The following is a 17,596-nucleotide window of genomic DNA, read 5'->3' as shown; positions in this document are numbered from 1 at the left end:
CATCCTCTAGCCAAGGACACGGACAGGTGCTGGGACAGACAGCAAAGCCCGACACCATGAGCAGCACGAACACGTCCCCTGTGGAGACCATCCATCCCCACAGCACCGCGCGGAGGGGACACCCAGCAGCACTCCCTCTGTCTCAGTGCCTTGCTGACAAATGAACCTTGCTGCAGATTTCAGACTGGTGTTCCCAGATAACAATTAGATAGGCCATAAGAAATTAGAGCTGACAGAGCTATTTGTTAGCTTCAGTGTTTTCATAGCCAATCTGTCCATATCAAAGTCCTGCAAATTATTTATTCTGTTGTTTATTTAAGGATACGTGACCTGCCAGTGACAGAGTGAAAAACAGCCCCTTGGTGCTGTGCTGACAACCCCACCGTGCCTTCTGTCCCCAGTATCGACGATGTGCCCAGCTGCTTGCCTTGGCACACCTCAGGGGCGCGCTGCCAGCCGCATCCGCACCAAGCTCCCGCATTCCCCATGCGAGACACATCGGAGCTGGAGATGCGGCAGACAGGAGGCTCAGCAATCCCGGCTCCCGGCACATACAGTCCCCAGAGGCTCCTGCTGCAAATCCCGTGGGGGAGAAGGATGCTCAGCGCAGCTGAGAGCATATGGGAATGTTTGGGTTCAGGTCCTGGACGAGGTGCTTGCTGCAGCCAGGCCCCCGACTGCCACTGCAAAGCAGGTACTGGCCCTTCGTGCCAGCAGAGCCCTGGCCAGGAGCCGTGTGTGGCTGGAGGGAGATGAGGTCACGCGTGCACAGCATCACAGCCTGTGACACTGATGCCATGGGAAATCTGGCACCCCAGGACAGGGCTGGCACGCTCCCACCAAGCCCTTCCTGTGGGGAGCCCGCACATCCCCCCAACCTTGCGTGAAGCATCCCTTGCACAGACAAAGCAGGGGTAACAGAGGGACCCCTACCCACTGCCATGCTGGGATAGGACCACAGACCTGCAAGAGCGGCTGACAAAAGCCACCTCCAGCACGGGCGGTGAGGGGGGTCTGACCATGTAGCTGCCCTTCACAATGCAGACAGGTAGATGAAAGTCAATTATGCAGAAAGACTGCTTACAGAGAGACATCGCGTACAGACCCACCGCCAGCGAGAGGCATTACACAGAGCGATGTGGATACAGAGGTTATACGGAGATGCCAAGGGATATTAAATAGCTCAGGTTGGAAAGAGAGTCTGGGATTACAAAGGCAGTCATGGCTTTCCATGGAAATGCTGTTTGGTCTCCATCCCACTGATGCTGGAAACCAGAAACTCTGCTGATACATGAGGAACATTTGTATTTCCATGGTGTTTTTTTCAGATTAAGGCCAGATGGGATTTCCCTTCACAAAGGAGCCCAGCAGCACTGGCTCCAACAATTCTTCCTCCTGCAAGGCTCTGGTTTTGGAAACCCAACCACAGAAGAGGTGTGCACCCAGTTTGCCAGGGTTTCCCAAGCCCCCAGCCTCTCTTCCCAGGGGAGATTGGTGGCTCTGTCCCTGTGTCAGCCTTAGCCCCAGCCTGGCCCTGGGAACAGCCCGCAGGCAGACAGCAAACACCGTTCTCCATCAGCCACACCAGACCCTGCCCGGGAGCAGCTCCAGGCACCCAGGGTTGGCTGTTAGGATCCTTTTCCAGGTGTTCGAGCAGATTTCTGTGTGCCCCAGCCAGCATCTCACCCAGCAGCAGCAGGAGCGTGTCTCCAGCGTTATCCCCCCTGCTACCCGCCCAGCAGCATTTCCTATGGGATAATGCAAACAGGCCTGTGGAGGGACCGGAGCGCTAGGAGTGATCCTGATCAGAGGGAGGATCAGCTATTTTGGCTGCGGTGATGGAAAACGGCATTTCTTGGGTGGGTATTAACGAAGGGAGGATCTCCCCTGCCCACAGACAGATGATGCTGTCCCCTTGCCAAAAGCCAGCTCATGCCCCGGCTGGAGCACAGATAACCAGAGCACACCTCCCTCCTCAGGGTGGCTTTGGGTACAGCGGGGTGCAGCGTGGCCCCTAGCCTGCGAGATGCATCCCTTCCCACGCTGCCCTGGCTCCTGGGGGACAGCGGGCCAAGCCATGGAGCGGGAGGGAGCTGAGACGTCCCTTTGCCAAGGAGCAGCGCTGCCGGCATTGCCCATGGAGGACAGCACAGCTACAGCCCACCGGCGAGCCAGGGCTTTGGGCTCCTCAGCACCACATCGGTCCTCGGCAGAACCAGCTTCCCAACCCCATGGGGAGCCACGTTACCTTGTGTTTCCAGATTTTCGCAGAGCTCTGATTTAGCTTCTCCATTGGGGCGGAAACCTCCCTTCTGAGAGAATTTGTTGGACATGGTGGCCGCTGTCACCACCGCCTTGAGGCTCCGCTTGCGCTTAGGGACGTTCTGCTCCGGGTGGAAAAGGATGATGTACACCTTGGGCATGTAGAGCATGCCCAGGGACACCGAGGCACTCAGACTCACCGAGATGGTGAGCGTCGTGGTCTGGATGTACATCTGCAAGACACAAGGGCATGAGCTGAGACCCACCGCGGCTCTGTAGGATCCAGAAAGGGTCAGCTGGGAAAGGAGGAGAGGAAACGGGGCAACACGGAAAAGTTGGGGTTAAAGAAATGAAGGGGTGGGGAGCCAGGGTTGCAAATGTTGGCAGTATTGGATCTTAAACGTCAGACTTGACTTGTTGCATGGGCCAAGGTGCACCTGGAGAGGCCTTCAGCTCATTTCTGCTGCTTCCCCACCTGCAAACACAGGGAGGCTGTGCTGATGCCCTGACCCGCATTTCGGGGCCCTGGCACAGCCTCCCTGTGCCAAGCCCTCCCAGCACTCATGCATACTCCGGCAGCAACCTGCCAGCATCTCAACGCAAAAACATCACCAGAGACAGACCCCCCACACCCTCTTCACCCACCCTCTCTCCTCCCCAGCACTCACAGCACACGCTTCACCAGCTGCAGGGCAGGAGCTCCAATGCTGCGGTGATGGGCACAGCAAGGACACCCACTCCCAGGGCACCCCCTGCTCCCCCATCTCCTTTCAACAGGTAATTCCCATTCCCCAGCTGGTTGCCTGGGCCGTTGTCATGTAAGTCACATATTACACACCGACGTTGCCTTTCTGCAGTCAAAACTAATTTCACGCTCACTGTCCAGGACTAACAGTGACAGATGTTTTGCAAAATGAAAGCCCATTAATCTGACTGTAGAATAATCCATTTTTTCTATGGAAAGCATTTGGCAGGCTCCTCACAAGCTGAGGGCATCTGAAGCAGGCAGCAATGGGAGGTGAAGAGACCCTTTCCCTCTGTCCATCCCCACCTCTCGCCCCTGAGCAACATGGGGAGACCAGGTGGTCAAGCCCCTCCATGAGCATCCCTGCCGTGTCAGCATCCCTGCTCCTGGCACAGGGCTCTGTTCTCTCCAGCATCCTCTCTGCTGTGTTGCTCACATGCTGGCTCTCTGGGCTCAGCAGGGAGGGGGCTCCAGGTCTTTGGGTGCCTTGGCATGCACTTTTTTTTCTTTTCCAGCTGTGCTTAGATGCCATGGCTCTTTTTCAGGTTGCTAACAAGGTTTCAGAAGGAGGCTGAAGGCAGTTCCTGAACTTTATCCCATAACTCAGTCACAGCGTGGTATCCAGAGTTTCTTCTGTAGTTGTTTCATACATGGGATTTAGTGCCCTGCAAAGCGGCAGGACCTGAAGGAGCCAGGGGAAGCCTGGGGGCTGCAGCATCAGGGAGGGCAGGGGGTCCTCACCTCCCCAAGCCACGCACACTTAACCTGGGCGCTTATTTTCTGGAGTCACTAGAGCAAACAGGTGATGGAGGACAGGAGATGAGGCAGAGGCTCTACACAGCTCCCTGGGGAGAAGGTGCATGAAGGTAGCTCCATCCCACGAGTGTGAGCTGGCAGGAGGCAACAGCTCCCAGCCGGGGCTGCCATCCCACCCCAGGACCAGCAAGTCTCAGCTGTGACCATGCAAAGAAAACAAACACAGCAGCCCAAAGCATTCCAACTCAACCCAAAAGAAGAAAAACCAACAAAGCTTGTTCTGAGTCAACTGTAAAGTTTTGTTTGTCCCCAGAATAAAACCTCCTGCTGTCACATGCGCTGGTTTGTTTGTTCCACCTTCTCTCTATATGCACGCAGAGTCAATCTAGGCAGTTTTTGGAACTAAAAATGTCATTTCATCAAGGAAAGTCAAAACATATAGCTGTGCCAGAATATCTGCTCCTTTTTTTTTTTTTTTTTTTTTTATCCTTCCTTTATTTTTTTTCACACTGCAACTCTACAGACTTTGCCGCAGGTGTCCTGGACTTGCCAGGAATGAGGGCAGCACTGGGACACGAACCGCAGGCACCCCAACCTCTGTTCCAGGGACCAGCACAGCTCTGCTCAGCACGACCCCATGGGGCACAGCGGAGGCTCAGCTGCCCTTCACCTCCCCGGCTCCCCCGCCTGCCCACCCTCCTGGTCCTCAGCAGATGCCTTTTGGAGGAGCCTCACTTTTCAGCCCAGTGATTTCCATATTTCTTGCCTCTGCAGTGACTCCCACCCATGCCTCGGGACTCGGAGGCGTTTCAGCAAAGTGGAGAGAGCAGCTGAGCTTCAGCTCAGACAAGACATCTCCACGCACGCGTCCCTCTACGCGCCTGGGCAGGGTCTCCATCTCTCAGTGCCACCAGGGACTCCCCTCCACCCAGACCCGCAGCTCCAGGTTCTCCATGCTCCCCCCCATCTCTTAGCCCTCCTCCAGTCCCTGCAGCACCTTTGGGGGCTCACAGGGCCACCATGGCTACTCTAATGATGCGTTTGCCAGAAACAGCCCCGTTTTCTGCAGCCCGCGCTGACCTCAGTCGCTTTGTATCACACCACAGCAAGCCCTTTTCAACTCAGAGAGGAATATTTTTAGCCTGGAGTCTAACCACAGCCACGAAGCACTGCACAGTTAACCTTTTGCCACATCAAAAAAATGACCATTTCTCACTTCTCTTGGTTCCTACTCTCTTAATTGCTTTCCAGCCCAGGACCCCACTTTGCCCCTCCGTTAACGACACTTGAGTTTCCTCCGGAGCCCTTTGAGCCAAGCGCTGCAGTTATCAAAGAACTTACAGCTCCTGGTTCAGCAGCATCCGCTGCTTCATGGATAGGATCAAAGAACACAGCCTGTCTCTGACTCAAGATGATGACGCTGTGTCAAGGGACCACACAACCTAAATACCCAGCACAATTTCCCAAGCCCAGCACTGTGCTCAGCCTTTGCCCCAAGGCTGGATGAGCCTGTCTTGCCCCGGCGGAGCAGCCCAAGCTCCAGGCACAGCCTGTGTTTGTCCCAGAACAAATCTCTGCCATCAGTTGGATACTCCCCTGCTCTAAATCCATGCCTGGCTCAGCTACAAGAGATTTTGCACCACCACAGGTGTTGGGGAAGGGAAAACCCACTCAACCCTCATCCAGTGCTGCTAAACAAATCACTGGACAGTCCTTTTCATTCCTTCCTCTCTCCCTCTTTTCCTTTGCTGAAAGCAAATGTGATAAACAGAGAACCAGACAATGACACCACTGTTCAGCTGCTGCCTTATCAGTGCAGGAAATTGTCTCTTTCTTTAGATCCTCTGTTATTGCTATTTCTGTAATCCGCTGGGATCGGCAGGGATAAGAGGTTCTTTTGAGAAAAGGCTTGGGGGACTTGTTATAATAATATGCCACCTCCATGCAAAGTTGTAGGCACGAGGTAAAGCAAAATAAAATAAAAATTGAGATTTTTATCCAGCTTTTCTGGGCCATGAGGCAGCCTTGGCCACAGCCTCAGATGGGCTTTGAGCAGAGGTGCTGAGCACTGTTTGGAGCTGTGGGTCTGCCCCATGGCATCCTCAGGACTCAAGCAGAACTCAGGCCATGCTCTGTGGGGAGAACAACAGCCCAGCCGATGCCCCTGGCTTTTCTTTTCCCAGGTGTGCTGACCCTCCACAGAGCCCAACAGGGCCTTGGTCCCGGCAGCAATGGGGCGAAGGCAAGGGGATCCCTCCCTGCAGTGACCTGGGGACACACTGCTGAGCATCCCGGGCAGCACCAGCACCACCACGGGGTGATGCCAATGCCAACACTCCTGATTTTCATCCCAAGGATGTGCTCAGAGCCAGATCCTCTGTGCAAGCTGCATAAGGATGCCTTTTTTACCTTTTTCTTGCCAAGACTGAAAACCAGCAGCTAAAGCATCGGGGCAGCACCGAGCACCCAATTCCTCTAGCTGCCCCTCTGAGTGCATCCATCACCCTTCAGCCACAGCCTGGAGATGCTTGGAGCTCATGTCCCATGGCAGCACAGCCAAGCACCAAGCTGAAACACCACAAACCCCTCCTGGGATTGCTCAGCAGGCACCGTGGCAGTGGCAGGCTTTGAGAAATAGAGCTGCATCCAAGGGGAGTTGGGAACATCACTTTTTCCGCCTCTAATCAGCTTGTTAGCAGCCTAATAACAGAGAAGCCCTGCACATTACAAGCCCCCAAAGTGAGGCACAGCCTATTGTCGAACTGCTGCTTGACAGCCAGTTTTCGGCAGCCCTAAATTATCCCATGACAAGCTGCAGTGAAGAGGTGAGCAACCTTGCGCATAATCTACAATCATTATCATTTCCATCTTTATTACCCACAGTATGCCGAGCACATTAAGGAGGCTTTAAGGGAGCTTTTGTTTTGCAGTAATTTCTTAAAAAACCTGCTTTCTTGTTAGTATCTCCCCTGCCATCTCATCAAAATGGAAATGCTGCAAAAGGCTCCGTTTATTTCCTTTAATTCTCCTGCACACTTCCAGCCAGCGCCGGCTAGCTCGGTAAAGGCTTTTTGGCTGAGCCAAGGTTAAAGGTGCTTGTGCAGACCCGGCCTGCTGGAGCTCCAGGGTGTGATGCTTTGAGCAGAGCCAGCTCTCCAGGACATGTCTGAAACTCTGGTGTCCACAGCAAAAGACCTCTCAGCAAACCACCCCTGGCCCTTCTGCAATAGGCGCTCCCAAAAGCCGTGGCATCAGCAGCTCAGCATCACCGGGGGGGACACCCGGGAGACACTGTCCCAGTTGTGATGGGTCCAGAGAGGGAATCCGGGCAGTGGGTCACCCCAGGGATTTCCAGGGAATAGCAACACTGAGGTTTATTTGTCACAGGCAGCTCCGGGCTGGCAGGCGTGAGCTGTTCCCATTTAACATAAATGCAATTCTTGTTTTGGCTGGCAGGCAAAGGGGATTTGGGTCTCATTCATGAGATTTTTCTCCTTTGTTCTCACTCCCTCTCACTTGAGCACAGAGCTTCACCCAGGCTGGCCTCAGTCTCATGGGTACTGGCACCAGGACCACCCTCCAGGAAGTGAGGATGGGGACGAGGATGGACGGACAGGTTGTTTCACAGCACAAATCCACATCTGGAATTATCTGGCATGGGCCTCGTCTACACTGTGTGCAGAGTCACATTCGGAGTCGCAGGGGATGCTCTTCTCCCCAAACCACTCAGCCACACTGCTCCCCCCGCAGCTCTGTGCCACCTTGCCCGCCGCAGCCCAGCCGAGCAATTTGTTGTTGGTGCCGTGTTGCCAAACACACAGGTGTTAATTAAAATCACAGCAAAATGGTAATCGAGTAAGAAGCTGCAAACTGCCATGCATCCTGGAAAGGGAGGGGACGTGCTGTGGGGTTTCTCTGCTCCCTCTCCTTCACCCTTGCCCTCCACTGCTTCCAGCTCTCGGGGATTTTGGAGGGCAGCTCCATCTCTCCAGCCTCCATCACTGACTCAGCACTGGGAAAAGGTGCTGGCTAGACAGTGCTTGGTCCCTTTTCCATGCAGAAATGGTGCTCACGACACCGGGGACCTGGATTTGCCTTGGGGGCTCATCCTCCCCCAGCCCACAGAGCAGCAGCCTGAGCTGCCCACCGCTACCCTGCCCGGCAAGGGGCAGCAGGGCCACCAGGGCACAGAAAACCAGAGCGAGGAAATGAAACAGGAAAGTCTCTGCTCCCCAGCAGAGCAAGAAGTTTGCAAACCAACTCTTCCCACCATGATTCCCAAGCTTGCAGGACCGCAGAGAAACACCCCTCCTTGCTTAGGACCTGTAAGCCTCTCTCAGCCCCTTTCCTTGCAGTCCACCAGCCAGACCCCTCCCCACCTCCCTTACCTTTTCCGCCGACTGCGACGTCCCAAAAAATATAGGGATGAAGGCTAACCACACAATGCAAGTAGTGTACATGGTGAACCCAATGGGTTTGGCTTCGTTAAAGGTCTCTGGGACCCCACGGGTCTTAATAGCATACACAGTGCAGGTGACCATGAGAAGCATGCTGTACCCAAGCAAACAGATGAGGGAGAGGTCCGAAATGTCACATTTGAGGATGCCCCGGGCAAAGTGGGGGTTTGTAGTCCGCTGGTCCTCGTAGTCAATGACAGAGTGGGACGGGTCCACGATGAACCAGATGCAGACACCCACGAGCTGCAGCGAGATGAGGCTGAAGGTGATGACCAGCTGGGAAGCAGGGCTGATGAACCGGGGGGCACTCACCGACTTCTTGCCCTGCTCGAAGATGCGGTAGATGCGGTTGGTCTTGGTGAGCAGGGCGGCATAGCTGATGCTCATGCCAAGCCCGAGGAAGATGCGTCGCAAGGAGCATGTGCTCAAATCGGGCTCAGCGATCATGAGGAAGGTGGTGGCATAGCAGAGGAAGATGCCCGTCAGCAGGACGTAGCTCAGCTCCCGCCCCGATGCCTTGACAATGGGCGTATCGTTGTAGCGCACAAAGGTGACCACCACGAAGAGGGTGGCAATGATGCCCACAATGGCAATAAAGACAGGGACCACAGCCCAGGGTGAGCTCCACTCCAGCTTGATGATGGGGATGGGGGTGCAGCTGGTGTGGTTCTCGTTGGGCCGCTCGTTGAAGTGGCACCGCTTGCAGTGGAACTCATCCAGCTGGTACTGGTAGCCATCGCAGCGCTCGCAGTGCCAGCAGCAGGGAATGCCTTTCACCAACTTCTTCCTCTCGCCCGGTTTGCAGGGCAGGCTGCAGATGGAGCTGGGGAGCTGGCTCCCGCCCCCCGGCCACAGCATGTTCTCCACCTGTGGGGCGAGATGGCACCAGCCCTACTGATGCTCGAACTGGGCATCAGTCAAGCATTCCTGGGGCATGAGGGGGTGCCTCGCCTCTGCTTGTGGCAGCATTGCCTGAATCCGGCCCCTCACCCCACCAGTACATCCCATGAAGGACCCCAGCCCTACCCAGCTGGGACAGGGAGGCAGTGAAGCTCTCCATCAGCCCTTTGGGAAGATTCAACGCCAGAAACCCAAAACAAAGTCCCTTCTTCCCTGAGAAAACTCCCTCTGCTCTGTTTTGGGTTCTAATTCCCTTACCAGAGCTGCAAAGTTGGGTGCCTGAGCCAGTGGGACATGGTCACACACGCTGACGGTGGGTCACCGTGGCTGAACCAAAAGCGTGTACTCAGGGGACACCCTTCCCTCTGACCCTTCCCCAAGTTTGGCTGCCAAACTTGCACCCATGGGCTCCTGCCTCCCAGCCAGGTTTGCTACACCCTACATGGCCTCAGTGGGTGCAGGAGAAATCTGCCGGACCTTCCCCTTGGCACGGCCATGCCACAGGACCAGCCAGCCCCCAGCCTTACTTTTAGGTGGAGGTGGTCAGTCCATTGCCCGATGACTTTGTACTCAGGAGTGGAGTTCCTGATCTGGTACTGGTAGATGTCGTAACGCCCCGGCGCGTCTCCGTTCTCATTGAACGTCACGGGAGTCCCAGCAATGCCTGCAAGAAAGGGAGGGCTCAGCACCCAGCAGAATGGGGTGCTCTGGGTGATGCTGTCAAAGGGGGCTCTGGTTTGATGCTTCCCCTTTGGCGTGGGGTTTCTCACTGCTGGGAGTGCTGCAAGCTGCCAGGATGATGCCAAAGCGGGCACAGGGTGGAGGAAACAGCTGAGGAAAAGAAAACCAAGCCCAAACCCAAGCTGGTGCAGGGACCTGATGGTATCAACCCTCCAACCACCCCAGGAGCCAGAGCTCACGGAGCAACGCCAGGCACCGAGCGCTGTTACACCAGCCAGTTTACTGCTTCTTTTAAAAAGCGGGGGGAAAGCAGCTTTAAAGTCAAATCAAGTGAACTGTGCAAATAAACACTAATGAAAGCAAGGAAGAGAAAAATCAGGCAAGAGGAAAAATAAATAAAAGAGACATTGCAGAGAAGATCACAGAGTGGAGATACGTAGAAGTAATAAGGAGGACAAGACAGAGAAAATGTTTATTAAGAAGACAGAGGAAAAGATGTGTTTCCAGAGATCTAATGATGGACAAGGACACAGCAGCGGGACTCAGCGGGACCTCTGCCAGTCGTGATGCGAGGAGGCAGCGGGGGGAGCGGGCAAGGGGAGAGGCCAGGCAGGCAGGACCACAGGGCGAGGGCAGGATCGCAGTCAGGTTACTCTCCAAAGGCTCCCAGAAGTAGAAGCTCAGACCTCCTCATCTGCTGAGCTGCTGCAAAACCACCCCGTCTTTGCACCCAGCATTTGCAGCATGGCGAGTCTCAAATGGTAACACCAATAATTGCAGGTGCTGCTGTGTGACCCATCACAGGGAACAACCCAAGACACCCAGCCCCATGGGACCACTCCTCCCCACCGCCCCGGGCATGGACAGACCTGAGAAGTTGACGTTGCGGATGTACTTGAGCAGCTCCACACCATCCACTGGGTCCATCATGGGGCACAGCCCCACCTTGCCAGGGCACAGGTTCTTGTGCATGTTGTGCAGAGCGTGCCCCATGGCGTAGACGGCGTCGATGACAAATTGAACTTTGCCCTCCTGCTCATACGAGGAGTCCTGGCCGATCCGCTCTCGGTCTGCAGACACACATGAAGCAGGGCTGCCATCTCCCTGCCATCCCAGCCGTTTTCCGCTGGGACGTTTCTGCTGCAGCCAAACCCTTGCAAACAAGCCCCCTCTGGACTGAAGCAGCTGGAAACTCCAACACCATTCCCAAAACTACAAACCCATCAGCCAGCCAGGGTACCTCTTTCCCAGCGGGAAGCTTATGCTATCTTGGCATGCCCTGGGAAGGTGCAGCAGGGCAGAAACGCATCTCAAACACCACCAGACTCCCCCCAGCACAAACCCCACATTGCAGATGTATTTCACAGTGCCAGCCCAAGGCACCGGCTGTATCTGCTCTGCCAGGGCTCTGGGCTCCAGCCTCTCCACCCCCTGGAAGTCCTCCCATTGCCTGTGTGTCCCTTGTCCGGAGGGGTCAGGAGGGACAGCTGGGGGGATGCTGTGGCTCTCACCCCAGCCCCTCTTGAGCAGCACACGGGAAGGTTTGGGGTCCGTGAGCTGGACTCTGCAGGCAGGAGGAGGGTGACATGCAGCCAGGGAACACGTTTACTGGGGAAATACCCAACTAACCTCCCTGTAACGTAGTTCTGAAAATGTGGGTGCTGGCACCCAACTGTGCTTCCAAGAGCCCTTGGGGTGTCACATCCCCCAGCCATCCCTGTACTCCCAGGTCCCTCAGTGGGACATGGGCTGGTCTGTGATCAACATCCCATCCTCACCCCATGGGCTGATCTCCTTCATCTTGCCAGGAGCTCCCACCAGCTCAGTTTCTATCAGCAGCATCAAGGGACTGCCCAGGCAGTATCATCACTGGGTGCATGTCCCCCATCTCACTTCCCAAAGTCTCCTGTCACCCTGCTCCCCTTGTCACCCTCTGCCATCCTCCCACCCCGCTGACCCTGCACCCCCCTGCAGCCTCCCCAGCCACCCAGGCATGCAGGATCCTGCAAGGATCTGGTAATTACAGCGACAGCTGCCTGCCTCTCCTGTCATAACTGTCCTTAATGGGACCAGAAACATGTTAATCATTTAGCAAAAGACACCGATTAATGTAGCATGCTGTTAATTACAGCTAAGAAAGCATCTCCCATGCCACGACGAAGAGCCATGGCCTCTGCATCTCCATCACCGCCTCTGCAGCACGCCTGGGCACCCCGCCAGGCCACAGGTCCTTTCTTCAGCAACAGCAAAAGGGAAGGAGAGTTTCTCAGGGAGCTGAGGACATGGCCTTCATCCTCTGGAGAGGCAGAGGCATCCTAGAAAGCCATGCAAGGGTGTCCAAAATAATTAATTCTGGCTCCACCATGCACGGATGCTCCCTGATGTAAGGTGGGGATTTCCAGGGACTGCAGGAGAGCAGGGCACGCGCCTGTGCGGATGGGGACAGAGAAGGCACGAGGCAGCAGCAGTTGCTGGTCTCCTCCCTCCCTGCTGCAGGAAGGTGGGACGAAGCCAGCGCTGGACGCTGAGCAAATCTTCGCTGAGCAGGGACGGCCCCGAGAGCCACATGCCCGGAGGTCCCCGCACCAGGACGGAGAGTGAAACGTGCTACTGACAAGACACTAAAGCAAACTGATAGCAAACTGACCAACAAGAAAGGATGATATCAAGGAGGTGAATTTATAGCCCATCCTTCAAAGTTATAAAAATGCTTTTGGACTACGTGGAGATTACTCATGCAAAACCCGTCAAGTTATCCTTTCTTCCACGTTATTGACAAGAGCTATTAATCTTCTCCCTCAACTTTAGGCCTTTCCCCGCATTCATCTCTCAAGGAGCAGACAAGCCACTCTATCTTGTCAAGATAATTACCCATTAAAAAAAAAGGGTGTAACAGAAGGCCCAGGGGAGCTGAGCCTGTGGGGATGTCCCAGCCCCACTGCCACCTCCAGCACCATCCTGCCGCTCCGCAGGGGCTGCCGAGCCCAGAGGATGCACAAGACCCAGGACTTGTCCCTTCCCAGCTTCCCAGCAGGCGCCTGAAATCCCACACAGGTCCCAGCAAGTAAAACACAACCTGCTGTGATCAGGCAGGCTGCGGAGGCTGGGTTTTCCTCCTGAACATCCCTCTGGCTTGCAGCGAGCAGCGTCAGCCCAGCAGCGTGGTGGGAGAAGCTGGCTCCAGTGCCAACGCTGAGCCGTAGCGGATAAGCAGCATCCCCAGGGATGTTTGGCCAGCACCTTGCCCCAGGTCCCAGCTGCTTTTTGCAGACGGGAATTAGGCTGGCGCACACACAGGCCAACACGGAGCAGAAAGCCAAGGCTTGTTCCCAACATGGAGACAATAATCTCCGCCAAACTTGCAGTAGATGAGGGCCGCAAAAAGGATGTGACCCCACTGATTATAATAGCAGGGTCGCGCATTGTTCTACAGGGCTGATAATTAATTTTCAAGTGCCTGATGAGCCTCCACAGGCACCCCTTGGAGGATGGGCTCAGCTATCTTCTCAAGCGGTGGATGAGACAGGATTAGCATCAATTCCCATCACATTGCCGGCACCAGCAGTTAATCAAAATCGCTCACACTGCTGCTCTGGAGAGCTGGGGAGCGGTGTCACCTCTGGAACTCCGAATCTCATGGGTGCTGGCAGCAGCACCCATCTCCGCATTGTCAGGTGGGGTGAGCCCATCTGGGGAGCAGGGGCTGCCCCCCGCCCCAAGGGATACTCGCTGCAAAAATCTCTGCAACGAGGGTTTGAGCTGCTCTTGCAGTGAGGCTGGCGGTGCCTGTTTGGACAGCAGGGATGTCCAGGGATGCGAAGAGAAGCCGAGCAGAGGCATTGCCGGGACATCTTTGCCTGCTCAGACCCAGTCTCAGTCAACAGGAGCCTTTTATCATCTTAACTACCCAGCGAGCAGTGCAAATCCTCCCCCGTCGGCCTGGCTGGGGCATGCTGTGCTAGAAAACAGCCAGTGCCAAAAAACATAAGCCCGTATTAAAAAGAGACTGGAGAGAAGCGAAACAGAAAGGGAAAGGAATATAAGGAATCACAATAAAGGGAAAAAAAAAAAAAAAACAAACAAAAGCTCCTCTCCCTGCCACCCATGGTGCTGCTCTGCATCGATCCACAGCCTGGTCGGTTGGAGGTGAGCACGCAGAGACATCCCCAGCCCTGCTTCAAAGCAGAGTTACCATCCAGCCCTGCTAAATGAAGGCCATTAATTAGCTCTCCTGGAGAAAAAGTAGCCCATAGGGCCTGGGAGCATCCTGCAGTCCCCGTGTGGGTGACAGGTGGGGGGACACAGCCCCGAGCCATACCCCGTCGTCTTGCCCTTGCCACCCCATCAGCCTAGCAAACGCAGTGCTGCCATCAGCTCCTTCACCTCCGCTCACAGCATCCCAGCACCTCCCCGTCTACATCTGCACGTGTGAGAATTAACAAAGCAGCTGGCAGGACCCTTCCAGCCCAGCCGACTAGGCGCGGGCAGGGGCTGGCTCACCCACAGGAGCCCACCCAGCCCCGGAGGGCTGGGGCTGCAGCCCAGCGGAGGGAGCCTGCAGGTGAGGAAGGATGCTGAGGTGGTCCTACTGTGAAAGCAGCCGGGAGACAGGTCCTGACCCGATTCTGGTCCTAGTCCCAGCAGGACAGCCTGGGGATCGAGCGCACGGGTCCTGATGGATGCTAGGGTTGGTCTCCCACGCCAGCCCTCACTCCTCACCTTCCTCCCAGCTCTCCCATACATGAACGAGAGCTGTGAGCTGTCCTGTTCAGTGGTGGGACCCTCCAGCTTGGGTTTTGGGGTGCAAAAGCAAGCAAAGGCAGCATTTCTCTGTGCCTGCTGGGCTCTACCCAAACTTGAAGTCCATGGGGGAAGTCAGTACAATTCCCTCTAGAAAACAGCCCCAAGCAGGACATCTGCATAAGCTGAGCAAAGCAGGAGTGCATGGATCTGCACGGGCAAGTTATTTGCTTCATTGTGCATTATTTCCCTGCTTTGCATATCTGCCAAGCAAACATTCAGGAGATAATTTATTTGCTGACAAATTTAGATAATTTAAAGACAGTTCCTAGGACATTTGCCATGTCATGGTTTCAGCTGCCTCCACTAATACCTTGGCCCTGAAATATTGCTTGTTGAAATGCTACATTACTGTGAAGATGAAGAGATCAGTGGTTTGCAGGACCTGCTCATGCATTTCCTCCTGCCGGGGACTTCTTGATGCAATCGGGAAAGCTGAGGCACTCTCAGCTACCCAAAGCCATGGCCATGGCCAGGTTTCTTGCATGCCTTTGCTGCTTACCAAACTCACACCTATGCATCAGACACAAGACTACTTGGGGAAGCTGCAGCACTGGAAAGCCCTTGTGGGGAAGGAGAGGTGTCCCCAGATCCTCAGCTGATGATTTGATGCCTGTAAGGGAGAGGATATGGAAGCACCATCCGTCTCATCCTCAGTGGTGAAAGCAGGGGGAAAAAAACCCAACACCTTAATGATCAAACTTTCCAGGCACAGCCAGGTCCATCTGCCTGCTGATGTGCCACGGCTTCCACAGGCATCCGTTCGAAGGGGATGGGGGGGATGCACAAACATCCCCAAGTCCTGCCATGTCGCAGCCTGTGAGCCGCTGTGTCGTTATCTGTCTTCAGCCGGTGCCAGGCAGGCAGTAAATCTCTCCCATCTCTCAGTAAACATGTCATCTCCTTGAGCCTCCAACCATCACCTCAGCAGCAGTGCTGTCAGCAAGACAGATCCCCTGGTTGCCTTGTTTACTGCATTAATCCCTACAAGCCTCTCTTTTAGCTGGAAATAGCTAAAAATGCACAGTGGGGCCTGAGGAGGGGGTCAGGGGCCTGGGATCAGGCTCTGCTGGCCTCCCTGCCGGGAGTGGACAAAGGGGAACATCAGCAAAGCAATTTGCAACAAGAAACGGGCAAACACCACTCCAGCGTGTGTCCCAGGGTGATCACCTCCTCCCTGGGTACCCCTGCACCCTCCCGTGGGATGCTTGGCAGCACCCTCCCTGCAGGCATCAGTGTGCCACAGCCCCAACCTCAATGCTGGCTAAGCAAGACCTGGATCCTGACCCTGCGCTATCAACTGGCCTCATTTCTCCACAGTCATCCCAGCTTTTACCCTGCTCAGGTGAGGCAGGAGCCACCAGCAAGGGGGCAAGGATGCACCGGTGGCTTCGTGCCTTACATGGGACAACAGTGCTTCTGCCAAGCCCACAGTGAGAAACAGACAATTGTTCAAATGCTGCAAAGCAATGCAGGATTCAGCCCCAAATCCCCCAAATCCGGGTGGTTTTGTACTCACAAAAGACGGGGCCAAGGGAAGGGGGATGCGCAAGAAGCTTGCGTGAGAGGGAGCAGCCCTGGGAGCTTTGCACGGGGACGGTGCCTTTGCACACACACAAACCAAGCAGGCTCCACCCGCTTTCTCAATCACACACAGCACATCGGGATGCACAAAAGCATTTTTGTGCAACACTCTCGTCCACTTTTAAGCAAGCCACTGCCCTCACCAGCCCAGCAGACACCCGAGTGCCCGTGCAGCCGAGCTGCTCGGCGTCACCCACATTCCCCACGCTGCAGAAGTGCCAATGTTTCCCCAGGTCTTCCCAAATTCCCACCTAGCTTTGATGCTTAGTCCATAAAAAAACACACAACTGAGCCTGCCCCGCACAGAGCATTAATTGCCGCATAGTTGCCTTGAGCTGGGCTGGCGGCTCTGGAGCAATAAGGACATGGCTGTGCTGAAAGGCCATAAGGGGAAGGCAAGTGAAACTTCTCTAACGCTTGCCCTGGGCTCCCTGCCATCACCTTCACGTCCCCATGCACCCCGTGCAATACAGCAGCGCACACCCACGAGCCTCTGCTTGCCACAGCATCCCCACCACTCTTACTGGTGCACTTCTTGATGCTGCTGCCCTTCTTCAGCGCATGCCGACTCAGCTTGCAGTGGAAGTTTTCCTCCCAAAACTCAGCAAACCAAATGTTTCGGCGGTTGTTGTCCAGCGTCCTGCTGGAGAAGTAGCGGTCGAAACCTGCCCGGGGAAGAGAGGATGGAGGGAAAAATCTCTGGGATGGCAGAGAGATGCTCAGCATGGCCCAAAACTCCCCAGACAGAGGGCAGGAGGGTCTTGTGAGTGACGGGGCCTGGTGACATGTAAGACCACGGTGGGTTTGTGTCTGAGGTGCCACTTGGGCAAGGCTGAAGGCTGGAGAACCCACTCAGGAAGACCCAGTGCAAAACACAGTCTTTCTGGGACATCAAGGGCAAGAAGAAAAGCTTCTCTTGGTATGTCGGTTATAAAAGGAAGACTAGAGAAGATGTGAGCCCTCTCTGGAAGGAAATGGGAGACCTGGCTACCCGGGATATGGAGATGGCTGAGGTACTCAACCACTTTTTTGTGTCATTCACTGGCAAGTGAAGCCACACTGCCCAAGGCGCAGGGGCTGAGAGAATGAGGAACCACCTGGTGTAGGAGAAGATCAGGTTCAAGACCATTTAATGAACCTGAAGGTGCACAAGTCCATGGGACCTGACAGGATGCACCCGCAGGTCCTGAGGAAACTCGCGGATGAAGTTGCTAAGCCACTGTCCATCATATTTGACAAGTCGTGGCAGTCCAGTGAAGCTCTCGCTGACTGGAAAAGGGGAAATGTAACCCCCATTTTTGAAAAAAGGGAAAAAAGGAAGACCCAGGGAACTACAGGCTGGTCAGTCTCACCTCTGTGCCCAGCAGGACCATGGAGCAGATCCTCCTGGAAACTGTGCTAAGGCACACAG

General features: G+C 55.2%; 1 protein-coding gene across 2 annotated transcripts in view; it reads right to left on the bottom strand.

Annotated features, from left to right (window-relative positions):
• GRM4 (glutamate metabotropic receptor 4) overlaps positions 1-17,596 on the bottom strand; it is a 53,717-nt gene that overhangs the window by 1,803 nt on the left and 34,318 nt on the right. The window contains exons 6-10 of one of the 2 annotated variants that reach the window (XM_055728300.1): positions 16,710-16,850; positions 10,671-10,871; positions 9,648-9,784; positions 8,152-9,087; positions 2,249-2,495 (exon numbers count right to left, since the gene is read on the bottom strand). In XM_055728300.1, coding sequence (XP_055584275.1) covers positions 2,249-2,495; positions 8,152-9,087; positions 9,648-9,784; positions 10,671-10,871; positions 16,710-16,850 — 1,662 coding nt within the window. The remainder of the gene's footprint in view (positions 1-2,248; positions 2,496-8,151; positions 9,088-9,647; positions 9,785-10,670; positions 10,872-16,709; positions 16,851-17,596) is intronic. The other variant, XM_055728301.1, reaches the window with a different exon arrangement.

This window comes from Falco cherrug, chromosome 16 (genome assembly GCF_023634085.1).
Source record: "Falco cherrug isolate bFalChe1 chromosome 16, bFalChe1.pri, whole genome shotgun sequence".
NCBI classification, from domain to species: Eukaryota; Metazoa; Chordata; class Aves; order Falconiformes; family Falconidae; genus Falco; species Falco cherrug.
The sequence above is the reverse complement of the archived record's forward strand: the minus strand, read 5'-3'. Positions and strand labels throughout refer to the sequence as shown.